Source organism: Diuraphis noxia, unplaced genomic scaffold, assembly GCF_037042655.1.
Source record: "Diuraphis noxia isolate RWA-SAM2 unplaced genomic scaffold, SU_Dnox_SAM2 contig0001, whole genome shotgun sequence".
NCBI classification, from domain to species: domain Eukaryota; kingdom Metazoa; phylum Arthropoda; class Insecta; order Hemiptera; family Aphididae; genus Diuraphis; species Diuraphis noxia.
In genome coordinates this window covers 65,717,166-65,744,746 of record NW_028301711.1, presented here as the reverse complement: position 1 = coordinate 65,744,746, position 27,581 = coordinate 65,717,166, and the positions used below count along the sequence as shown (strand labels likewise).

The 27,581-nt window shown below is 29.5% G+C and overlaps 3 protein-coding genes and 1 pseudogene across 3 annotated transcripts in view; 3 read left to right on the top strand and 1 right to left on the bottom strand.

Annotated features, from left to right (window-relative positions):
* The first annotated feature begins 329 nt into the window (after window positions 1-329).
* On the top strand, window positions 330-3,570 carry LOC149061339 (uncharacterized; annotated as a pseudogene).
* Window positions 3,571-11,986: 8,416 nt separating this feature from the next.
* LOC149061338 (uncharacterized) lies at window positions 11,987-12,958 on the bottom strand. The gene is made up of 2 exons (XM_089216498.1): window positions 12,856-12,958; window positions 11,987-12,766 (listed from the first exon to the last, which is right to left on the bottom strand). Exons 1-2 carry the CDS (start codon window positions 12,941-12,943, stop codon window positions 12,090-12,092), a joined length of 765 nt encoding a protein of 254 aa, XP_089072624.1. The 5' UTR covers window positions 12,944-12,958; the 3' UTR covers window positions 11,987-12,089.
* Window positions 12,959-13,307: 349 nt separating this feature from the next.
* On the top strand, window positions 13,308-16,635 carry LOC149061337 (uncharacterized). The gene is made up of 2 exons (XM_089214947.1): window positions 13,308-13,362; window positions 16,169-16,635. Exons 1-2 carry the CDS (start codon window positions 13,308-13,310, stop codon window positions 16,633-16,635), a joined length of 522 nt encoding a protein of 173 aa, XP_089071073.1.
* Window positions 16,636-26,394: 9,759 nt separating this feature from the next.
* The window catches only part of Spt-I (serine palmitoyltransferase subunit I), a 44,786-nt gene continuing 43,599 nt past the window's right edge, over window positions 26,395-27,581 (top strand). Inside the window, exon 1 of the mRNA XM_015518966.2 lies at window positions 26,395-26,936. Within this exon, the coding sequence (XP_015374452.1) occupies window positions 26,904-26,936 (33 nt within the window). The 5' untranslated portion in view covers window positions 26,395-26,903. The remainder of the gene's footprint in view (window positions 26,937-27,581) is intronic.

Sequence of the window (27,581 nt, the reverse complement as noted above, 5' to 3'; positions counted from 1 at the left end):
AAATTACTGTTTTTAGCACGATTTAGTAAAACATATAGAAGTCAACGCTAGATGGCACTAACACTGTCAGTCAATTCATGTGACTACATTGCATAGTCACTTACATAGACCTATCAACTAATTAGTTTATAGGTTACTTAAGCTGCGGACCCACTAGGAGCGATTTGCGTTTTTGCGTTTGCGATAGCATTTTAAGCGTTTTAGCGATTTTATCAAAACTATGAAAAATAGATAAGAATGGCCCCATCTAACGCATGATGCGTTTTGCGTTTTGGGTGAAACGCTTAATATCAAAATAGTTTGATATTCTGCGATTAATCGCGATCAAGATGTCATAAGTGACGGTTCTAGCAGAACAAATTGCATCCGCTGTGTTTCTCCAGGAACCTATCTGGAATCCGAAACACAAAGGCCACGGAAATAGGACTACTATCCAAAGATGTTGGTCCAATATCTCAAAAGATTTAAATGTTGAAAGTAAGTTAATTAAAATAGTAGTTATCTACTAATAAGTCCAACAAAATATATAAAAGAAAATTAAATATCTATTCAATTTAATCTATTCTGTGGTGACACCAGACAAACGATATGATTTGATCGGTCCTATACTTATAGACTGTACAATAGCTATTTTCGCACCGTCTTGTCCACAGACTTATTGTCATTCAATTTTATAATAGCTATTGTTACTCAAGAGTCTGGAACCAAAATTGTAGCTGTGTGAAATTTCGAATGAAAAAACTAACGATCTGAATGATTCTCCAGTTGCTAAATACTTTTGATTTGATTTATTATTAGAGTATGATTACTTAAGTATCTACCTAACATACATTCACAGTTTCACACATTTTTAAATGCATAATAAACCATTTTAAATATCGACGTATTATTAATTATTATTACTAACAAGAATCAATAGAATATAATTTAAAAAGAATCATTTTTTACACACTGCAGTCAACATATTATATTTGTATTTATTTTGTTATCTTATCGCATTTGGAATATCGTACTAGCATATTAAATAGTAATAGTAATAGTAGCAGCAATATTATCTAGTAATAGTATTACGTAAACTATTTATAGACTTATTTTTAATATGTCTCGTTGAGGGATAACAAAATAGTAAAATACCAACGACAGCGATAGTGGGCGTTCGTGTTTTTATTTTTTTTTTGTAGTCTAACCGTGTATATTTTGTTTTGTGTCTAGATATTTTATAGAAAATAATAATATGTTTTTCATCTTATCTTAGTGTTTCATTTTTTTTTTTTTTTTTTTTTTTTTTTGTAGTGCTGATTTGTTTGTTAATAATTTTGTAACAGTAAATTATCATAAAATAGATCGATAAGATACAAATAAAATTACACATCATTGTTTGTATATTTTAATATCGATGAACATAATATTTTAACATTTAAAATAAATAGTTTAAAATTTACACGAAAACATCAATATTTTTTCCCTAGTTTATTTGTATTTTAGAAATTAGAATTAATATAATATAACTTCAATATTAATATAAAAAGTAGGGTTAAAAATAATAAAAATCTTAATAATACTTATAATATTATACATAATGATTAAATAAATAATCTAATTTATATACAGTCCATTTGTCATGGAACTGATCCAGCCTCACTACTGAAATATTCGGTAAAAATTTCTCTGGAATCTCTTGCTGCCCTACCAAATCTATTATTTTGTCTTCCTCCAATATTACAAAATCCTGACGTATTTCCTTCCAAGTTATCAACTTGGCTGCTCTGCTGATCATATGTCAAAACTATATTGTGCAATACACATATGGCTTTTGTTACAACGATGGCATGTTCAACATAAGTTTCTATTGCCTTATTCAATATTCTCCATTTTGAGGATAAAATCCCAAATGCATTTTCAACAGTGCGCCTGGCTCGTGAAAGCCTATAGTTGAATGCCTTTTTTTTTTATCATTTATAAGTTGCTTTCCGGGATATACGGCCTTAGTATATTAGTTAAAAGTGGGAACGCTTCGACTCCTATAAATTTATATGGCGCTATAATGTTAGTATTGGGCAGTTCTATATAATCTGGTATAGAAAGTTCTTTTTTTTGTAATTTATTGAAAAATACTGAATTTTTCAAAACTCCACCATCACTCTCTCTACCATATGCTCCAATATCGACTAATATAAATTTGTAGTTGGCATCAGAAATTGCAAATAAATTTATAGATAAAAAATGTTTATAATTATAGTACATTGAGCCGGAATGTTCAGGTTGATCGATTCGTACATGTTTTCCATCGATACTGCCAAGACAATTGGGAAAGTTCCATTTATTATAAAAACTTTTGCATTTGTTTTCCACATTTCATTAGTGGGTACGGGTATATAAACTTTAGATAATATATTCCAAATTGCATTACACGTTTCTATCACGATTCTTGCAACACTTGTTTTACCCATGCGAAAAGTAAAAGCCAAGCTTCTAAAGCTGCACCCGGTTGATAAATATCTATAATAATAATAAAATATTAATATTAATAGCAAAAAATATAAAGCCGTATACTGCTGTATACATAATTTATATATAGTCATATAATAGTTTTATACATAATTATTTAAAATAAAAATTAAGTTCTAAGTTGGTCGAAATCTTATTAAATAATTTAGTTTAATTGAACATAACCGATTGCAACTTATGTTCAAAAAATATTTATACTAACTGAAATTTACTAAGGTACAATTTAGGTAATATATAATACCTAGTAATTTTATTGTAGTATATTAGTAGAAATAATTCTTACTATAAAATATGATATTCTGGAATTTATGCTATTTATATGAATACATTTCAGTTGATTTATTAAAAAATAAATGGAAAAATATGAGGGATTATTATCGAGTAGAACTTAAGAAGAATCCTCCTGGACGTTTGGGTGACGGTGCTGATGACGTTACGTCTTCCTCTTGGCCACTATTCACATGTTTAAGCTATTTGAAAGACGCGATGCAAACTCGCCCTAGAGTTACAAATTTAACATTTAATTCAGCAATGAGTACGACTTACGAAAATGATTCTGTCGAAGTAGAATCAATTGATGCCACTGACAATTTTTCTCAATTTGACGTCGATGAAAATAGTGGTGGAGAAACAGTTTCGGGTGTTGGTGCAAGTATTCGACCAGATAATAACGTCATAACAAATCCAACCAATAACAATACGCAAAAAACCCGTAAGGCAGCGATGAAAAATTTTAGACAAGAATTGTTAGACTTAAAGGCAAAAAAAATTAAATTATTGGAAAATGAAGATAAATGCGATGAAGACTTAATGTTCTTAAAAAGCCTACTACCGGATTTAAAATCTCTACCAAGAGCACAAAAAATAAGAACAAAACTTAAATTGCAAGAAGTTTTATACAACGCAATTACGGCAGTTGAACCTACAGTTTCTACTCATACATTTAAGGCCTTGTCAAACAGAGCGCGTTATTCACGTCGCGTTATTAACGCTACCGCTGACGTTACATACGTCAGACAGAAACCAAAGCGTCGCGTTAAAATAGGTAGTTTGATAGGTTGATAGTAGTTGATATTATAATTTATAGCAGTGTTGTTAGTACGTTTGCAAGGTATAGACGTATAGTTATAGACGGTATAGTTTACATTAAAAATATGTTCAGTAGTTCAGACGAAGAAGAACTTTTACTTTCATATGCAATAGCTGGAAGTCAACAAAAGAGGAAGCGAATTTGGGTTCATGAAATAAATAAAAAAAGAGAAAATTATGGCGAATACCACCGTTTATGTCGTGAACTGGAGTCACATGAAGACCGTTTTTATTTGTACTTCTGGATGTCCCAGGATAGTTTTGAAGAATTGTACCAACTGATTTTACCAAGTATTGAAAAAATAACTACAAACTGGAGGAAACCAATATCCGCAAGAGAAAGACTTGCAATTTGTCTCAGGTATGCAATTAAAAATACATAAAAAAATGAAAAAATAAACAAATTACATTTTTAATTAACCAAATTATTGTTTATTATACTTTAAATTAATAGCTATAAATTATAAGTGTTGGTAGTTGTACTCATCATAAGTATACCCTTTAGAACAGTTTTCTGATGATGACATTACGTTTTTAAATGCATTTGATTTTGGTTGAAGAAAATCACAGTCGGTTGAATAATTGCTGATTGAAGAATGCATGGAAAGTGAACTTGAAGGGCCGCGTTCATCTAGTTCTTTTAATTCCATGTCACCGAATAATTTAGCAAGTTCTAGTTTAATCTGTATTTGATTTCTCTCTGAAAACTTTTTGAAGGTTCCTGCATAACTGAGAAATAAGTGGTCGACACTATCATGTGTAGGTTTCTTTTTATTCTCCAGATAACTAATGACTTTGTTTACACCAACATGCTGATCGTTAGGTTCTTTACTATTTGTTTTGATTTTCTTCGGTGCTAGTAATGTAGAATCAGTACGCGAGTGTAATTCTGGATCATCCGATTCTTCGACATCTAAAAATGATGTTGATGCCTGTGGAGAAGTTATCTGTGAAGGAGATGTTAATTCTTGTGTCTGTATCTCTAATGGAATGTCAGTTGCAATATTGGATGTCGTTTGTCTTGGAGCTAAAGTTTTGTCTAAAAATTGTAACTGACTTGCCCACGGCCAATTTTGATACTTTCTAGAGGCTTGTCCTGTTGTACCTTTTATGTATTTTTTGTATCGTAAATAGTTGTCTCTTTGGCTTTTCCATTTTTTTTTTATAATTTCGTCTGGTAATAAAACAATATAATTTTTAATTATTTAAGAATCTGAATGTAGTGATGAATAAATTGATTTTACGATAATCAATAGTAAAAATGCACGCGTAAAATAATGATTTAATATAAAACGGTGTTAGATATAAAGTAATTTTTTTTAGGTACTTGGCCTCAGGTGACTCCTATCAGACTATAGGATTTTCATTTCGTGTCGGACGTACAACTGTAGGCATAATAGTGAAGGAAGTCTGTACAGAAATTTGGAATGTCTTACAACCCACATATATGCATAAACCTACGGAAGAAACTTGGAGAAACTCCGAGATCGGTTACATAGAAGTATGGAATTTTCCAAATTGTGTAGGCAGCATCGACCGCAAACATATATCTATAAAGTGTCCTCCTAATAGTGGATCAGATTTCTTTTGCTACAAACAGTTTTTTTCTATTGTACTCCTCGCAATTGTGGATCCATTTTATAAATTTATCATGGTAGATATTGGCAGTTACGGGCGCCACAGTGATAGTGGTATATTTGAAAATTTATTATTTTATAATGAATACATAAAAGGGAAATCTTTGTTACCTCCTAAGGCACTACCTGGTACGACTGAATTAGTTCCACATGTATTAATAGGCGATGAGGGTTTTGGATTGCAAACTTATCTCTTGCGTCCTTTTCCGAGATCGGCAGTCCTTCATGATGAAAGAAAACGAACATTTAATACAAGGCCATGTAGAGCAAGACGTGTAGTAGAAAATGTGTTTGGTATACTAACACAAAAATGAAGAATTTTTTTAAGACCTATTGAAAGTGACGTACAAACGACCGTACATGTAGTGAAAGCCACATGTTGCTTGCAAAATTTTATTAAAATGAAACAAAGTACAACTGTTGTCAACGACATTGAAACCCCACATGACATTCACGGGCTTACTTCAGCAAGACCAACAAATCGCAGATCATCAACTGCTGCATTCGAAGTTCGAGAAAAATTTGTAAATTACTTTAACCAATAAAATGCACATTGTCAGTGGCGTACGCAGGATTTTAGTTCGGTAAGGGTTTTCAATATATGTTGATCAGTGACTCGTGGGGGGCTTCGCCCCCCACACCCCCCACTATATTGCTAAACTAATAAATATAACCAACATTATATAACACATAATAATTCTTTCAAAATAAATTCCTATTTATGTATTTAATCATCTAAATTCTTAAAATGATATAAAACATTAGATAATAATTATTAATTAGTATTTATAAAATATTAAAATATTATATACTATAAACAAAATAATTAAATAAGTGAACAATATATTCATGAATTATATTTATTTATAATAAATTATAGATTCAGTCTTAAATTTAATCTACGATTAGAATATTTAACCAAGTGATTTAGAACCTCTTCAGGTAATACACTTATATCTGTATGGATGTTTAGTAACGCTAACCCATTTAATCGCGACTCACTTATTGTATTACGGAGATATGTTTTTAAGCGACGTAATGTAGAGAAAGATCTTTCTGCAGATGATGTAGTAATGGGCAATGTTACTAATATTTTTAACAATAAATAAATAGTTGGAAATAATATTTTATCACATGTAATAAGAGCATCTATAGGACTTTTTGGATTCATTTAATTTTGTTCCACAAATGTATACCATAATTTGAATTCTTCAGCAGTCATTAATTTACTTTTATTAATAAAAGATGAATACGTTTCATGAAGATCGATAAAACTTTTTTCTTGTTCTTTTGATGGGTTTTTTGTTTTAGGAATCAAACAGGAAAAGTTTTTTAGAATAGTATTATGTGATGTGAGTCTTTCACGAAGCTGGAGCAAAAATGTGTCGAGAAATGGTATAAAAATTGACCGTAAAAAATGCTGCTCAACATTTTCAGCTGGAACATTATTCCTAGTTTTTTGGCGATTAATTTTTTTGGAAGTGAAAAATCAGAAATACCAATTTGTTCACAAGTTTTCTTAACAGTTTCAAATAATTTCATAAATTCATTTTCACTGTTAATACGAAGTTGTTCAATTAAATTCTCAACAGATGAAGCAGCATCTAATGTAGTTTTTAAATCTGAATTTTCTAGTTGCAAACTACGACTCAAACCAACACTAATAGATAGGACTTTAGTTAAAACGTAAAGAGAAACTTGAAATTGTAATTTTTTAATAGCACATAATAATTGATCTGCCTGAGATGATATATTACTAGAAATCCAAGAATATTCTTCAATAGATCCAGTACTTGAATTATTAGATATTTCTAACACACTGACTACAGCGAGCTGCATCTCTTCATATAAAATAACAGCATCGTGGCGCTGTACCCAACGCGTTGGACACATTTGTTTCAACCTGCTAGCTTTAGAACTAGGAAACAAATCTTTAATACATCTTTGAAGCACCTCAAGTCGTTTTGGGTATCCAAAAAAATTACAAATTGATTGTATGGTACCTATCGTATTACGAATTTCCGGGATATTACAAGAATCAGAAATTACCAAATTCAGGCAATGAGCGCTACAATGGATGTAATAAGCTAGTGGATAAATTTCACGAATTCTAGTTTGTACACCTTTAAACTGTCCGCTCATAGCAGCAGCTCCGTCGTAACCTTGGCCGATCATAAATTTGGGGTTTATACCAAAACTTGAGATACTTTCTAAAATAGTATCAGCAAGACCTTTACCACTGACATCATTAACTTGTACAAATTGAAGAAAGTCTTCTCTTATCTTTTTTTCACCATCATCAAAATATCTTATACAAATTGAAAGTTGTTCCTTTGTAGATACATCCATTGTTTCGTCTGCTAATAAAGCAAAACATTCAGCATTATTAATTTGGTCCACTAATTTTTTTAGAATAATATTGTTACAACTTGATATTATTTCATTCTGTACTCTAGGACTAATGTAAGTAGCATTTTTGGAAGCAGTATTTAGATGGTTTTCCAAATCGCAATCACCTGCATCAATTCTAAACTTCAAAAGAGCACGAAAATTACCTTCATTTAGTGTTTTATCATCTTCATTTGAATAATCAACTTTAGTTTGTAAAGATTTAAGACCATGATCAAAATGCCCTCTCAAAGCCAGTCCTTGTCGCCCACATAATAATACAGTTTTTATAATTGGAAGTATTTTTTTACGATTTTCCAAAACTTCTTTTTTTTTTGGCTTCATTTAACTGCAGATCTATAGATATGGTTTTTTTTTCTTTTATAGATAGGACATTTTTTTCTTGTAACTGATTAAACTTGTGATAGTCGGTTTTTTCATGTTTTTTAAAATCTTCTTTAGCATTTTTCCAGTGGTCATATTTATCCAAAACCAAGCGACCAGTAGCTTCGTGTGATCCCTTACCTACACATATATTAGGAGAAGGAAAAAAAATACAAATTTTACAATAAGCACCATCTTCAATGTCAGAGTAAGCCAACCATTTGAATTCATACAACCAGCAGTGTTGAAATTTCAAATTTCTTTTACCAGATTTTGGGAAGTTGTAGCTTACATTAGGTATCCATAAATGATCCAAAATGTCAAGTTTTTCATCATTTGACATTGATACCTAGAATAAATGTCACATCTAATTTATGTATTTTATGATAACCTTTAAATTACAATTTAAGACGAAAATATTGGTAGTTCAACTTCTTATTTTTTTAAATTTAACTTAAGTGCCAATGAAGTTAATTTATTTCAAGTATTCGTGTTTGATACTAATATGAATACACCAAATATACAGCTACAAGAGTTTAAATGTCAATAAGTATCAACTACTGTTTTTCCAACATAACATGATACATCATTTCTAACACATTTACTAAGCAGTGTTTTTGAATTTTTATTTTGAATTTTTACTTCTTCAACATTTTCCTAAAAATTAGGATTAATAAGCAATTAGGAAATTAGCAATAATAAATAACTAAGATAAAATCATTCAAATGATTCAATTGAAATTAAGGTAATAAGAAAAACATTAGAACAGTATATTACAAAAAAACAAGCATATATCATATACAATAATTATAACATATTTAACTACTATTATACTTCTTCATAAGTGTTTATAAATTATAAGTATTAAAAAAAACATATTTTTAATTGTTATCAAATATTTAAATATTTAGTTACTACAAATTCATAAAATATACTTTAGACTATAGATATCTATAATCTATATATAATCATAAAAAATAATATTATTTAATACTTATATTTTTAACATTTTTATCACCAATATTTAAAAATGTTTAGATATAAAGAAATAAGAATTGAATTTTAATATTTATTGGCAAAAAGTATATTATTTATTACTTATTAATTATTATATTACCCATTCAACCTAAACTAAAAATACTTTTTAGGTATTTTCAAAAGTTTTGAAAAGCAAGCATTAAAATAGCTATAGGTATACTTAAATTGCATTACAAAGCAGCTTATTTATTTACTTAGTTAATTTTTATTTTATAAAATATTTTAAAAACCCATGCAGCTATGCTAATCTTACCATCATAGATGATTTGGACCTTAGTCATAGTTAATGATAATTTTTAAAACATAAACTCACAAACGCCTTTTTGACAGTTGATTATTGATTAAGTTTTTACACATATTTTCTAAACAAATAACTTAAAAAGATATTTGTAATTGTAATACTTATATTTCTGAATTTACCTATGTACAATGTACCTACTAAATATTAAGTGAAAATTAGTATTTTAAAATTTGTGTTCGAGTAGCCAGTAGGTACTTACCAAAATTAGGTTTTGTGACTCTATAGTCTCACTTTGTGGTAAAGATGATGGGTCACTATTTGATTCTAAAGTATTAGTAGATGGTTTGGTTTTTTTTTAAAAAAAACTCAATATTGAGGTATTTTTTCGTTTAGCACTCATTTTTTTTATAAATTGTGGGTGGATCCATGACAAAATAGATAGGTATGTCAGCAACGATACGAGTTTTGGTCCTGTTAGCGCATCCCACCATAGTCCCATATAGTTCCCAGCCATAGTCGTGGTTCGCCTCATTTCATTGGCCGTTAAATTACCCGCCAAAAATACAATTTTGTAATATTAAAATCATGACGAGATAATAATTATGATTTATGAATAATACGAGCTTTTTACTATGACAAATTACATTTTATCATTTTCTTGTATGACGTCTGACGTAATTTCTTTTTATGTTATTCGTCGATATCAATGTATTATGATATTTTAATATAAACAAATACAATCAATTTGCGAATTATTTGTTGTTAATTGTTTATATTAGATTATATAAGTTGATTGTGTTTATTTTATTCTGCATAAAACGATTTACATAGAATAAGTAAAATACTCCTATATATATATATATATATATATATACATATAATATTTACATTTTTACACACAAAATGCCAATTTGTGAGTTTTTTGGATGTGATAATGGTAGCAAAAGAAAAAGTTTGGTGAAAAATCCTAAAATTATGTTACATCGATTCCCAAAAGACCCAATTTTAAGGGATTGCTGGGAAAAACAAATACACCAATATGGCCAAACAGATGCAGATAGGAAATCCATAAATTTTAATTCTTGTAAAAACAAATAATTTTTAGTAATAATATTTACTTTAGTATCCTACTTGACTTCCATATTTATTCAACATTAAATAATTATATTTAGCGGTTGTTTGTTCTTTGCATTTTGCAAATGATAGTTATGTCATGTCTTCCGGAGTAAAGTGTAGAAAAATATTAAAACCAAATGCTATTCCTTTGAAGTAAGTTTTTTAAATAGTATTTACCAGTACCCGACCATACGGAATTTAATATTTATTGATAACATGTGATAACATGAAACGACCTAGAATATTATATTCACCAATGAGAAGAGGCGAACCAGCTAAGAGACGGGGGGTGGAGTGGTTGGCGAACACGATGCGTATCAAAAAGTTGCTGACATACCTATCTATTTTGTCATGGGTAGATCCTGAACACCAAACTACACGAGAAAGAACACCAAGAAACCGTTGGTTGATTTGATAATTGATTATTATTCGTACTACCACTTTATTCTGTGCTACCACTACTACCTAGTACCTACGATAAAATTAGTGATAAGTGATAACACTATTTAGAACCGTTCTAAATAGAACGTTTCATAACGTCCCGCACTTCAGATGAAAACCTTAATAAACACTGCAGCTATGCTTTCTCGATTTTATACTACAGTGATAATTTCGATTCGGCTAGTTGTTTATTAAAGACATGATTAAAGATTAAAAACCATAGTCTATAGATAATAGACATATTATTTAAGGTGGTTCTAGTCAGTCATATTCTAAGGAATGTTGTATAGGCAATACATTAGACCCTTGCGATATGACTTGTTAGTGTGTGAAAAGTAAAATTACATTAGTATGTGTGCGTTATATTTTATCGCGCCCGCGACCCGTATCAGTACCCCTATATATATATGTCAAGCCGCGTGGCGCGTACCGTGTCATTACGGACTGCTATTTTTAATTTTATCTTATCTAACAAAATAAACTACAATCAATATAATATACAATGAAGGGTCAATGATCTTATTATTATTATTTATTGGCGGGTGACACATAACAAGGAAAATGCTTTTGCAAATATGATTTGTTTATAGTTCTTAGATGGGAGACCACTCTGTTTTTCAGTTACGTGTCATCTCTAATAATACATCGAATTACCTATGTTGCCGTGGCTTGGAAAAAAGTTTTATAAAAGCAATAATTAGAATATTATAGTCCATACAGTTTCGTTAATATTTACGTAGATGGTTAAAATTCAACCTAAAATACATTTTTTTACTTATTTTTATTTTTTCAATTCTGTGTCATCATTTGATGTTTTTTGTGACTATATGTCTATATATTATATTACGTAGTTTTATAATACATTATGCATTCTACACTATTAAGTCACCAATTAATTAGTTTATTATACATACTAACTACGCGTTTGGCTTATTTTCACGTCAGCGATTTTTTTAGTTTTTCCGTGAAATCATATTTTCAGTTTGATTGTTCTTATACCTCTTAGTTTGGATACATTAAAACAATAATTAGCTATAATATCAGCTAGGTGTATTACAATTTGAAATAAAAATTAAAAATTAATATAATAGGTATGCCTTTTGTTCATAATATACAAATTACAAATACAATATACATTATTTTATTTTGAACTGAATAAAATATGTTGCATCACGTAAAATTAAAAATACAAATTAAATGATAGTTAAATAAATGAAATAATAATTATAAATGTAATAATTTACCAACTAGGAACTATCTTCATTTTCTGATGCAAGTCCATCCCTAATAGGTAAATTTCTATCAAACAGAGAATCAACCATTTCTGGCAATAAACAGCGATAGTAGAAGTTAGTTAATTGTTGTAACATTTTTTCGGACCAAAAATTGTCGTCTCTTTTAATTTTTTCATGCAGCATACCTCGAGGTGTCCAAATACAAAAATAACAAAATTGTCTCTTTGAAATATGAAGTTGACCTTGTACTTGGTAATAAAACGTATCCGTACGTTTCAATCGAAGCTTCCCATTCACAATTTCACAACTTGTAATTTTTTTTCTTGTTATACCTTCTTCAGGAGTTAGATCTTTAGAAGTTATTGGACACTTGATTTCAACCAGTGAATCTCCATCAATCAGACCATCTGGAGAAGCAGCTAAAAACGGCAAATCTTTATCAATAATTAATCCCGACGGTACAATAGTTTTATTTAAAATGCCAGATAATGCACATTTAGCGTTTTCTTCGTTTTGTGTTCCATATTTTGTTGCATTATTTCCATTAAATGAACCGTACAAAATATTCGAAACAGTTTTAGCTCGTGATGTTTTAACTCTAAGTTTGCATATTTTACCGAAATAAGAAGCAGTTAATCTTTTTTTCCTGTGCAGATGCCACTCTGTGCATTCATTTTGTCGCCGTGTATCTAAAATCAAAATTAATATTATGAAATAATTTTATTTTAAAAATATTTTATTTACAAAAATATGTAAGGTTCAATCATGAATCATATACCTTTTTCAATTTGCTCTATTTGTTCTCCGGTAAGTTTCAAACGAGATAAAAAAATATCTTTTTTAATTTCAAATTCTTCTTTAGACATATCTGGAGAAGTAGTTAAATCCGCCGTAGCTCCGTAATGTTCATCTGGTACATGTACTGTTTTATTATAGACAGGAGGTTGAAAGAGTCGTCGTTTACTTCTGGATTCACTTTTTAAAATAGATTTTGATATGTACTTTTTAGTAAATATTCCAGGACTACGCTTAGAAATTTTTTTATGTAATGAGTACAAACGTTTAGGGCCTTCATTGTACGATGTCACCGCGGCATTACATCGTAAACTATATGATCCACGCATTGAAAAATTTACCCGTTTACCGCCGATAAATTTTGCCAAAATGGAGTTATACGACTCAGCTGCATTGTTATTTACTTTATATAATAAACTTTCTGCGTGAAATAAAATGAGACTTTTAGCTGCCACTAGTTCATCCCAAATCCCTAAGGACATCATTTCTGGTACTACATTTATTTCACCATCTTTTGTCCCTTTGCAAAAATAAACTCTACAGTTTGTATGCTCACCAAAAATATGACTATGGCCATTTATTAAATCTTTTTTTAAATTCATCAATTTTTCTTCAAACGAAATGTCTTTTTTATTTTTCCAATACTTCACAGCTTCAGTGATTGCATACCTCAGACGCAAAATTCTGTCTTTTATTGTTTGTCTAATATTACCAGGAATATTCACGCATAGTGTCATCAGAATTTATGACTCTAAAAAAAAGCGGGTAAGTGGATTTTTTGAAAATTTGATAGTTTATTGAGATTGCAAATATAAACATTTTGTGAAAATTTCATGTATCTACGATTATTGTTTTTTGTTTTACACCAAAAATAAAACTTGATTTTTGCGTTGCGTAAAAATTCCCGTATTTTTGTCGATTTTTTGTTTGTTTTTCCCGCCGCGTTTAAAAACTTTTCGAAATTTTTAATTTTGACCCCCCCCCAAAGTACCAATTAGATTCATTTTCCCATCAGAAAAGTTGCTGGTCGAAAAAATCTGAGCACTTTTACTGCCCCAAAACGTGATAACAGACACAAAAAAAAATAAAAAAACACTCATCATTGTAAAATCAATACATCAAATCGGACCAACCATAATCTCACAATCTTGTCACAGCCAAAGGTCTAAAAGCGATAATTTTTCAACTGGCTAGAACCACCATAAGTTTGTCTACCTTTATCAAAAAAAAAAAAATGTATAAAATCAATTCAAAATAAATTTTTATGAGCGTTTGAAGATCTTATTTTTACAACATTGGATATTCACTCAATTTCTCAGGTAACAATTTTCTTATTTTGTTTTAATTCAAAAACAAATAACTGTAAATGCATGAAAATTTCACTGAATATTGATATTCTCATTTTCTAGACACGATAAAATTTTGAAAATATTTTGACCAATTTTGAGCTGTTTATGGACAATTTCATTTTATATTTTTAGTTTTTTTTTTCAATAAAAATCAATACAATTTTATTTGATCGGCCGAAAAGATAAAATAAACACTTGATAAAAATTGAATTTTCTGAGGTTGTTTGTTTTTTAATTATAACAAAAATATAAAGAAACCAATTTATAAAAACTAAACACATTGCACCTATAATGTATAATATTGTAGTTATACTAATAAACATTAATCACTTCTGCGTTTATTTTATGTCTGTCTGATACTACTAATCTGTATGTGGGTTGAAATATGTTATTATTTATAGTATGAGTCATTGTGTCATCGTTTGTATTTCTTTTAAAAAATAATAGAAAATTAAAAATTAATAATAATAATAGAACAATAAAATACAAATTACCTGCTATCAGACCAATCAATGTTTTTGTCATTATTTTCATTTGAATTATTAGAATGATCCAAAATCTATCACAAACATCAATGAATAATACACCATAATTATTATTATATTTACTTATGTAATGTAAAATATAATCAGAGACGGATTTACCATAAGGCATTGTAGGGAGGCACTACCTAGGGCGGAAAATTTATTATAACACTTATTTTTTACAGCGTATGCGTATTTTAAAATATGTTGAAAATTGTAATAAATGCCTATACCATATAACGGTAAAAAACCTGCCTCTAGTTATTTATATCTATAACATTACAAGGTATTATTTTAATTTATTATACAAAATAAACACATAGATACCTGAATATCGTTGTTCTCTAAGGTTTTAGTAATTTTGGATTGCAGATTTTTCAAATTATGCCTCGATTTTTTCCGTGGTGCAGATAATTTTGGACGAGTTTTATTACTGAATCGCCAATCACTCATTTTTATAAATGTATTATTATTTGCAAATGCATAAAATGAACACAAACGTTAAACGTAGTGAAACACGTGATGGCAACTGACGGTAACAACTTACTATTTTCATTGATTATAAATATTATAGTATTATTATTAGTAGTACCTATTAGCATTACTACTAAAGTATTTTAATCAATGGTATTAATAAGTAAAATATATAATTTTAATTTCGAAGAAATTCGAACTCGATAACAATAGACTTTATATCGCCCAGCTGCGGGTACACGGTTCAATAGCACACGTACGCGCATGCACAAGTCAACGTAATCACTCTGGAAAAATATTTTTGTACACTCGTAACAGTGAAAAATGCTAATAAGCTGGCGAAAAATACACATACTTATAGTGGTCCAATTTCAATTTTGAAAAATTATTTGAATTCGTCAGCCTCTTTTCTATGATTTGTAGGAAACCGATTTTGGATATTTTGGATAATTTACGTATACTACGGTTTCAAATGACTGCTTGATTTCTCAAATTTAACTTGCACTTTTAAGTGCTAACAAGACAAAAAGATGAAAAAGTTTTTCCTACAGATCATAGAAAAGAGGCTAACGAATTCAAATAAGTATTCAAAATTAAAATTTGACTACTAAAAGTATGTGTATTTTTCGCCAGCTTATTGGTCTAAATGCATGAAAAATCCAATCTGACTAGAACCACCTTAAGTGTTTGACAAATAAATAAATTTTAAGATGAGAAAGAAATTTCGGGGGGGTTAAAACCCTATAACCCTACCCCTGCGTACGCCACTGCACATTGTAATAACTATTGTAATAGCTTTATAATAAAATAATTATTATAATTAATACAATTCAATTAATAATTATTATATTGGTAAATAAAACACATTTCATACTCATACATATTATTTTATATTTAACATAATATAATATATAAATTATATATAACATTTTTTAATTATATTCTGAAGAGTTAGACCTCCCTACACCAGTTTGCCTTCCTAACACAACTGACACTCCTCAATCGTTTGTTTTTGTGGCTGATGAAGCGTTTGGGCTTCATAAAAATTTGCTAAGATCATTCCCAGGTCGCGGACTAACTGAGAAAAGAAGGACTTTTAATTATAGACTATCCAGGGCCAGGAGACTTGTTGAGTGCGCCTTCGGAATATTAGCTAACAAGTGGAGAGTGCTACACACAGCCATTTTAGTACACCCAGAATTTACTGATGATATTATTAAGGCTTGTTGTGTACTACATAATTTCGTTCGAAGACGGGACGGGTATAAATTTGAAGATACGCTTTCCAATAATTTGGACGAATTTCAGATGAATGGAACTGCAGGAGCTCGACAAGAAGGAATTATAGTGCGTGAATATTTTGCTGATTATTTTTTCAACGCTGGATCCATTCATTTTCAACAACGCTACTTGTAAAAAAAAAATGAGTACAAAATAAAACAGAATAAAAAATGTATGATAGATATAATATCATAATTCATAAGGTAGGTATAAATTATTAAATTATAGCAATGTATGTAATATTATATGTTTTTATTCAATCTTAAATCTTAATAGTTAATTGGTATTAATTTAGCTATTGCAAAACTGAAAAACTGAGAGTGGGCATAAAATCTACAGAGTGACTCACTTTTAATTCTTTGTTCATCATAGTTGAGCTCTTTCCAGTCATCGTACATGGTCTCACTAATCTCATTCCATGCTGCAGCCTTAACATTCCTATTGGAATACTCTTTAGCATCCGTTTTCCAAATGCATTCATGTTTTTCAATTTCATTAATGAACATTTCGGTGTCAAACATGCTCATTTTAGGATACAGACAGGTTAAATAAATTTGAATATTTATTAAAAGAACTAGAAAAAACTAGATAGCTACTACGAGTCTACGGCTCTACGCTACGTTGTTGCTACTATAAACAGCACCTAACGACCCAACCTAACCTATTTTTTTTAAATTAATAATTACTACTCAGTAATGCAGTATTTTGAAGAAGATATAATTATAGAAAATATACCTATGCTCCAGAAAGCAGATATACCATTGTTAAAGTAGTACCAATTTCTTATCATCACATTATCACTATATACGTACTAATAATTGTTATCAAATAAATATTATTTGCTGTTTAAATTGTGAATCATTGGATTATTTAAAAATTTTAAATTTGTATAATACTGACAAATATAAATGTACAATACCTAAATATGCAATTAGGTAATTATTTCACTTTAAGCCCAATGGCCCATGTTGCCGAGGCCCCGAGGGTATAATATGTACAATAATTATTAATTCAATTTTTTTTTTAAAATAAAAAACGATTTGTTCATGGTGTAAAAATATATCCAAGTGGAACGTTTATCGATTTGTTCTTTGACGTGACTGACTTGCTAAACACTTAAAAATATTTACGCTTTGCGTTTATACTTTGATGAAAGGACAAGACTGGGCCGTATATAGATTATCGATGCTATTCTGTCTAGGGACATGAGAGATTTGTGGTCTTGTGGACCATGAAACTCGAATTTCGAACGTTGCCGTCTTGGAAACGATACCTCCACGACTTATCAGAAATCCTTATCACCTCCCACGACTTTTGAGTTTTGACCAACGAGTACCTACCTACAGCCTTGACTTTAATAATTCCAACGACTCAGTTTCCGCCTTTGGTATCCACGTTTCGCCGACCCAGGGTGGTCTGGGGGTCTCCCTCAGCTAGCACGGAGGGCTAGTCTATGGATAAAATATGTTTAAGTCCATTACCGGACGTCGTTGCTGTTGTAGTGTGACAACCCTGATATGAAACAATGTGTTTACATTTACCGACAGCGTGGCGGTAGCTCCGTGAAACCGTGACTCACAACGGTTTCCAGGCTTGTCGGACGGTCATCGACGGTGTAACCGTATAAGTGTGACATTACACGTTAATAAGTATGCATTCTTGGTGAACGGTAATGCCATACGGTTCTCGCCGTGCGGCGTAACCGTCGTAGTGTGACACCACCCTTAGTCACGCTGATGAGCCATGTTTGACGGTCGATATGATTTGTAATTGAATACAACGCGACGGTCTATAACGCGACGTTAATAACGCTTTAACGCGCGTTATAACGCGTTCTGTTTGACAAGGCCTTTACTACACCTGAAGCATCAACGCAATCATCAATTTCCTGGCCTCCTAGGTTTCCAGATTTGATTGACATGTCCAGACTTTTTTTATGGGGTTATCTTATAGATAAAGTGATGCAACTGAATCTGTATACATCAATGATATGAAGGAAAAATAAAATCTGCATGTTTTGAATTCTCCAAAAAAATATTATCAAATGTCACAGGAAGGAAGTTAATGGAACGTTTTGAAAACTGCATTCAATAAGCTGGGCATCGATTTGAACATACAATGCAATAATATACTACAAATTCGGTGTATTTTAGTAAGATGCTTCAGTGATAATGTTGAACCTATATGTAGATAATAAACAATAAATAATCTAATGAGTACATTTTATTTAATTAATCATACATATAAAGATCTTCATACCTACTTCTTTAGGTAAACATCATAATTGGGATAAAAGCTTATTGAGGTTGCGATTGTTTGGAATTTATTGTAATATGATTGAACGGGATACAATAAGAATTTTCCCACGTCTTGTGAATGGTAGGAAAACTGGAAAACTACTAGACAATTTCCAGTATCCGTACTAGTCACACTAGACGTTTTTCAGTTCTTGTCAGTTGTCACTCTTAAAATTAATTTTTCAACGGCTATTGCTTTTTGGTATTTTCAATTTTGGTAAAGACTAGATAACCTTAAATAATTCTGTGATAATATCTTATATCACGAGTAAAATAATTAGATACCATGGTAGAAAACACTATTATCACGGTCTTAGATTATTATTATTATTATTATTATTATTATTATTATTATTACTATCAGATATCTAAAATTCTTAGATTAAGAAATGCAATTAGGACAATAGGACATCATAAATAAAAATAATCTGTAATTGGTTTATAAGTTATAAACGGATATACGTTTCGTACTGACTACTGTATACTGTAATAAATTGATAATTCGATACCCAGATTATTAAGGTCGTACAACGGTAGCACTTATAATATTATTTACTGTTGACATTTAATAAATTAACGCCAATATTCAGATGTCCATAGCTCCTTAAATTATTAACAAATTAATGTAAACGACCCGTCAAAATTCATTAAAAATTAATCTAAACACGAATCATATTTTAAAAATATAGGTTTCCATTTGAATTTGAAAAGTTACCCCTCGAACCTAACCATCCTAATTAATTAATAAAAAAAAGGGGGGTAAGTGGAAGCCGCTATGCTGTACATTAGGTGGTGGGGTGGACCTCTGACTAGGGTAGGTTAGATTTGAATGCAATGATAGGTATCATTGTATACGAAAAACAATTCTGAACGGAGATGATTTGTCAGTCTAGGATATATTATAGATAATTAAAAATTTTCAAATCTTTGATTTAAAAAGAAAATTTTGTATAAATTTCTAGCTTAAAATAATTTGCGAATTTTCGTAATTTTTACGTATTTAGTCAGTATTTGAACTTCAAATGCTAATAAAAAAAAAATGTATGTATGCATTTCTTTTATTTTTCAACTGCTATTGTAGAAATATGTTAGAAGCCTTGTATTAAATTTTCAAATCTTAGATATAAAAGGAAAAATTTTTACGAATTTCTAGCATAAAATAATTTACGAATTTTCGTGATTTTTACATAATATGTTGTCAAAATTAAAAATTTGAATGCTTATAAAAAAAAATTGTGGCTATATATTTCTTTTATTTTTCAACTGCTATTGAAAAAATATATTATGAGCCTTGTATTAAATTCTCAAATCTTAGAATTAAAAAGAAAAACTTTTATGAATTTCGATCTAAGATAATTTGAACATTTCCGTAATTTTTATGTATTTCGTCAAAATTTGAACTTCAAATGTTAATAAAAAAACAATCGTGTCTATGTATTTTTATAATTTTTTAATCACTATAAGAATAACTTATGAGGAACTTTGTATTAAATTTTCAAGTATTTTGATAAAGCCAAAAAAATTTTATCAACACTTCAAAAAAAATTTTTCAGAAAAATTGAAAATTTCAGTTGTCTCTAAATACCTCAAAAAAAGTCAAAATATTTTGAAAATTAAATCATGTAAAGAAAATGCCAATCTAAATAACTGGTAAGATTTTCAGGTATCTACGACTTATACTTTTTGAATAATAACAAATGTTTAAAATCGTTTGAGGATATATCGTTATCGTTACGCTATTTCGAAAAATTTAAAATTCAAACGCACTTAAAATTTTTCCTATAACGACGCTTCGAGTTTTCTCTATTGCTATTTGAAGGAAAACTTATGGAAAACTTAGTGTTATATTTTTAATCCTTAGTTATAAACAGAAAAATGTTTATGATTTTTAAACTTCAAAATTACTTGCAAATTTTCGCGTTTTCGACATATTTCGTAAAAATTTGAACTATAAACGCTTATAAAAAAATAAATTGTGACTAACGATTTTCAATTTTTTCTAGCTACAATAAGAAAAACTTATAAGGAACCTTGTATTAAATTTTCAAGTTTTTTGGTCGTCCATCATTTTTTTACCGGTACTTCAAAAAAAAAAATTGAAAATTTCAGTGGTCTATAAATAACTCAAAAAAAGTCAACATTTTTTGAAAATTAAACTGTATATAGATACCACTAACATAAACATTTGGTGAAAATTTCAAATATTTATAATGATTAATTTTTGAATTACAACCATATAAAAAAATCGATTTGGTCGAAAACTGGTTTTGCGTAAAAATTCCCGTTTTTCTGTCATTTTAGATTCTGAACGAAGTGATGAATGTATTGACTTCACAATGATTTGTGTTTTTTTTTTTTGTGTTTGTGTACTGTATAACTAGTCGAAATAATGCTTCAATTTCAAACTTTGGGGGTGGTTTCCGATGTAAAAGTGAATATCCTTGGTGCATTATAGAGGTCAAACGTCAAAAGTAAACATTTTCCAATAGTTTTCAAAAAAATTGAGAAAAACAACAAAAAAATGACTGAAAAACGGGAATTTTTACGCAATACCAGTTTTCGACCAAATCGATTAGGTTAGGTTAGGTTGATAGATACATGACATTTTCACCAAATGTTTATATATGTATATTCTATCCATATATGAAAACTGCATTTCAAAAAATGTTGACTTGGAGACGTGATATCTGCATGTGTTGTCTCCGTCTTACAAGTGCATTATATAGTAAATTATACGTTCAGCAGAACACGTGTAGCTCCGTTAGCTTAAAAATTATTGTGAACTGAATTTTTCGATCATTATTATTATTTTTTTTTTTTAAATTAATATCGATAAAAATTTATTTGTTGGGTAGAAAAGCTTGAAAATATAATACAAGCTCCAAAAACATATTGTTACAATAGTAGTTGAAAATTAAAAATAATTTATAGTCACAGTTTTTTTTTTTTTATAAGCATTCAATGTTTGAATTTTAACAACATAGTACAAATCACGAAAATTCGCAAATTATTTTAAGCTAGAAATTCATAAAAAATTTTATTTTTAAATCTAAGGTTTGAAAAATTTTAATAATCGATAATATATTCTAGACAGATAAACCGTCTCCGCTCAGAAGCGTTTTACGTATACAATGATATAATATAATTTGATTCAAATTTAATTCCATCCATTACAGTAACCCATTTGTAACCTACTGTACAGCAGAATGACATCCACGAATAACCCGCTTTTTAACTAACATATTATACTATATCGTATACGCAAAATTACCTCGGTCGGCCACGGCACTTGTCATTATATCGATAAGCGATAAGCAGTGCCGTACATAAAATAATAATGTAAAAATATACAAATATCACACCAATCACTTGTCTTTATGAATAATTTTTAAATGAGAAATAAAATTTAAAAATATGTTATATTGAAGTACATACATTTTTTCATAATTTCAATTATATTTCAGTGCCCTTATTTGGTTTGAAAATAATTTATTTAATAAATAAAATATATAAATATAAAAATATTTTATTTCATATTTTAATATTGGTAAAATAAAATAAAAAAGCGAGTAAGTTACAGTAGTTAGTAGGTTACAAGTTGGTCACTGTATAATGGTATTAAATTTTAATTCAATGATATAATCAGGGCCGGAGCGAGGGGGGGGGTTTAAGGGGTCGTCACTACCCCTCACTCATTTAACCTAATATTGCAGTCGGCACATTACACATTGTCAAATACAACAAAAATATGTATAAAATATAAAAATACAAATAAAAAATATGATAATAAACCAAGGTGGAAAAATGTTCTATTTCAAACTTAATGGGTCAATGTGATGATTTTTTTCCGTGTCTCCGCAGCTAAAATTAATATCGATATTTTACATTTATTGTATTAAATACGTCATGTATACGGGCTAAATAAACGTATTTCCTGGAACCCGGATAGCAAACGGTCGCCGTTTGGCAGTTGCAGGACGTATTTACCACTCACAGTTATCGCAATACTGACGATAAAAATAGACATAGTGATATTTTTGATGAACAGCTTGCTGAACATATTGTAATAATTATTATTATCATGAAACAATTTATAATCATAGACCATAGTTATCTTCTATTCTTACGTACAGTGCCTCCTTCATACGTCGTCTCGTTAGAAAGTGCTCTTGTCTTAATCATTTATATGTTTACATTTTAAAATATTAGTACAATAGTACTACGTTTTTAAATATGTGTGACAATAATAAAAGAAAACGCAAATGCACTAAGGTCGAATGTTTGTCATGTGGAAGAAAATTTGAAATCTTGTCTGGTTTGTATTCAACCACTTTTTAAAGTATTATCGGCGCCTATAAGTTCAAATATAACTGTAAAATATGTAGAAAAAGCATTTTCCTTGTTTCCAAAAAACTGTGACATGTCTAATGTTTAATGTAACAGATTTCAATAGCGCATTATGTGAGATAAATATATTAAGGCTACAAACTGAAAATGCTAAATCATTGGCTAACGTCATGGATGTAGCCAACAAATTAAAGACAAAAATTCCTATGGCTAATGAACTTTGTCGTTTGGCATTAACATCACCAGTTACCACAGCTTCAAATGAATGATGTTTCAGCAAGCTAAAATTAATCAAAAACCATTTAAGAACTACTATGACCAGTTCCCGATTAAATGATTTGATTATACTCGATTCTGAGAAAGACACAAGGGTGGGCAGTTAATGATTTTTTTTAACTCAGTTAAGTTAAGTTAAATTAAAATCTAAATCAAGTTAATTGTTAAAAGTTAATTCAAAATGTTCCATCAATTGAATTAAGTTAAGAGTTAACCAAAATTTAATATTAACTTTTTAACTCAAGTTAAGTTAAAAAAAATTTCTTGTTTGCTTATAGATAAAATTAAAATAATCGGTACCTAAAATTTTTCATGTTATTAGACCAAAGAACTATTACTATTTTATGTGTGCAAAAGCTAACAGTACACATTTTGTTAGCATATACTTATAACCTTATAAAATGTGTACCTACCAGCAATTTGTATTCCTACAATAGTTCACAAAATTAAATTAAATTAACTTAACTTGTTTAAATGTAAAATTAACTCAAGTTAATTAAAAGTTAATTCAAAAGCTCCTAAAGTTATTAATTAAGTTAGTAAACATAAAAAAAAAATAACTTATTAAGTTAAAAAGTTAAATTAACTTACTTTAACTTATTAACGCGTTAATGCCCAGCCTTGGAAAGACATTTTAAGATAATATTGAAATGACAAATATGATACAAATATGGGCATCGTTAAAAGAAAAAAGAATTTCGGTGTAATATATATACATATATATTAATTCTTATAATTTTTGTTTTTTTTTTTTGGAATGCACATTCTGTCAATGTTAAATGATATTTTGTAAAATGTAATATATTATAATACTTATTTCTTATAAAAAATAGTTATTGTTTTATGATGCTCATTTGAAATCAAAATAGATAGAGATGCTAAAACATCAGCTTCGATCAAAAACTCTTAAGTAAAAAGGCAATATTGTTGGTAAATAGTGATTTAAGTAATTAGTTTATTCTTTATCATATGTTACAAAAACATTATTATAGTTTTATTGTTTTATTTATAAACGGTTTGACGAATTCTTACTCTGGAACAATATCATATCATTAATAGTGAATATTGAAAAATATTATAAAAACATGCATTTATCAAGAATTTATGTTAAGTTTTTGTTCCAACATAGTATGGAATTGTTGAAACAAAAACTTGAAATTTTGAGTGTCGCAAAAATTTTTTTTTAGGGTTTTATAATTATGCATGAATTTCAGTCGTCACTATCGTAACTACGACCCCTCACAAATATTAGATAACGCCGGCCCTGGATATAATATCATATAATACTTATTAATTATTATTAATATGGTAACCGGTAATTTGAATTAATTTTATACAATTACAACAAAATAACTAAAATCTTGCTAATTTAATGCATAACTTCGTCCAAATTTGAACATAAAATAATTAAACACAAAATTGTTTAGATTTTTTAGATTTTTTGGTTATAGAACCTACTCATATGGAACCTTGTTTAAATTTTTAATTCTTAGCTATAGGAGTTGAATATTTTAAAAATTATTAACTAAAAATTCATTTTTAAATATTTAATTTTTCCAAGCATTTTTACTCTCCTAAAAAGTAATGAGACATAAATAAAAAAACACACACCATTATAAAATCAATACATCAGAATCTAAAATGTATATTATTCAACTCTCATAGCTCATAATAGATATAACTGGTAGTTATGGTTAAAGTTTACCTTTTAAAATTGTTATTTAGACAATAATAAAATATAAAGTACCTATGGATTATGTTTTCATGGTAATTGGTAATATAGTACGTGTACACTGCAGAGTTTGCTCTTGTTTAGTATCTGATTATTTATAAAAATACAATTAATAATATATATGACTTTACTTTAATAAATTCTTTTAGTACCTACACCAATGATAGCAGTACAAACTTCGGGAAAAATTAACTGTTTAAACATTTTAAATAAATATGATAAGCATGAGCTTATTATATATAAGTCACCGGTAGCTAAAAATCTTAGCCTTTCTGAGAGCCTTTCTTGCTCTGATATAGCTTACGTCATAAAAGTATCAGATTTTTTATTATTGGTTCTATTTTGCACAATATGTATTCAAAATCTGAACTTGACATTATTAAAAAAAATATGAAATGAACCTCGTAATTCAAAATTTAATTCATTTAATTATCTTGATCCATCTGCGACTTTTTTGCTCTGCAAACTTGGGCGAACGCACCATTTTTTTCCGCGCTTTTGTATAATTTTTGTACGCATACTACAACGTAAGCGTTCAAACGACATCCTCCTCCGATGACATTTTGGCACTAACAGATTTAATCATAATCAGTGAAATTATTGTCTACTGGAAGGTTATCAAGAATGTCGCACCGTGTGGATGCATATTTGCCGCGCATCAAAAGCTACTCCGTCTGGACGCGCCTTAAAACTCGTAATTTTATAAATTTATATATTTACAATGGGAATAGGTAAAAAATGTTTAATTTAATTTACCTGTCTTGAAAAATAGATAATTTTTCAACATTATCTGCAAAAAATTGTACAAACAATGCAAACGTTTTGGACGTGTTATATTATAAATACACATGTTTGTATAGTCACGTAATGGGTCACAATATTTTCCCTCATTTTATATATATATATATGAATAACGTACTGCGCCACACGAAATATATTTCGACTATCTTAGGTTGTGGAGAGGTTGTATTCTGTATAAACGTATAGTAGTAGTACAGTGGCACACACGATTATGACGAAATTGACCGATTATGGTGGTAGTCTACTAGCATAGTGCTGCATTATACGAGTACATATTGCCGTCTGTTATCCGTATACCCGCCGTAGGGTTCCTCCCTTTATAATCGAATGCTGCTGGAGGGAGACGGGCGTACACGATACGTCAAATATGTAACGGCCGTCGCCGCCACGTCGAACGCTATGCGTAGGAACGCATTTTGCAAAAGAAAACATATATTCGACAGCTGTCGCATGGTCGGGTTCGATTGCTCGCCGTCTTTTTTTGTACGTCATAACGAGTGAAAGGATATTATAGCGTGTGTGTGTATGTTATTAATTTATTATTGTTGCTTGTTGGAGGATAAAAATTAAAAAAAAAAAAATAATATTATTCGGTTTCGAATTTATAATGTTTTCTTTAACGCGTGTCTAATCGAGTGTTACGTTTGAGTATGTACGTAAAAAAATAATAATTATCGAGATACATTAATGAACGTTGCCCTCGGGTTATTTGTACTCCATCCTTGACTCTTGACCACTTCCGTTGCGTGTGCGCTTCCCGCCGTTTTTTTTTTTTCATTTTTTGTCGTACTGTATGTCATTGTCCATTGTTGTGTCGGCGGCACATCATTGTGCTCTGCGACTGTTGTAAAATCCACTTGTCGCCGTTACTGCCACAGCCACTACAACATCTACTTTTATTTCAACAATCATTACTAATTTTACAATTTTGGGCATTGATCTTTGCAGCCATGTACTCGCAAATCAACACACTATTCAGTCAGGTAAGTGACAGTGTCGTTCAGATATTATAATCCCTAGCATGGAATGATCGGTACAGTGGCGTTTGGTGGAGGGGGAACTCTTCAATGTATAGAATGTGTATTCTTCACCTACTTATACATCGGAAATGCTTGTACTATTTTTTTAAAACGTTAATCAGCCTTTAATCGTGTCAAGAATATTTTTGTTGACATTTTTAGAAGTAGGTTATAGGGTTTAAAATTATAATCCGACTTTGAATATGATTTGCACCACTGGATCATCCAGCTTGACTTATCAGTTATCTGGCCCGTCATTTGTTTTAATCATGAATAGATACCGCCATCCATATCAAATCATCTGTACGCCGCCGCTACGTTATCACTTGGATCTGCCTTCTACACTATTAAATTATTATTATTAGGTAATAACTAATAATTTATCTGTAAAAATTTGTATGGTAAAAAAATGAATTGTTAAACTGGTAACAATGTGTATGACTATTCCCGCACATAGTCTAACTGTGTGATTATTTTTTGCTTGCAATTCAAACATGTTGTCATGTATAAATGTTTATTTGTTAGTATCTTTTTTTTTTTTTTGTTCCCTGACTTCTCAAAGTGATATACATATCATATTGCGCGTTTTTTAAATGTCTATGAAACTAA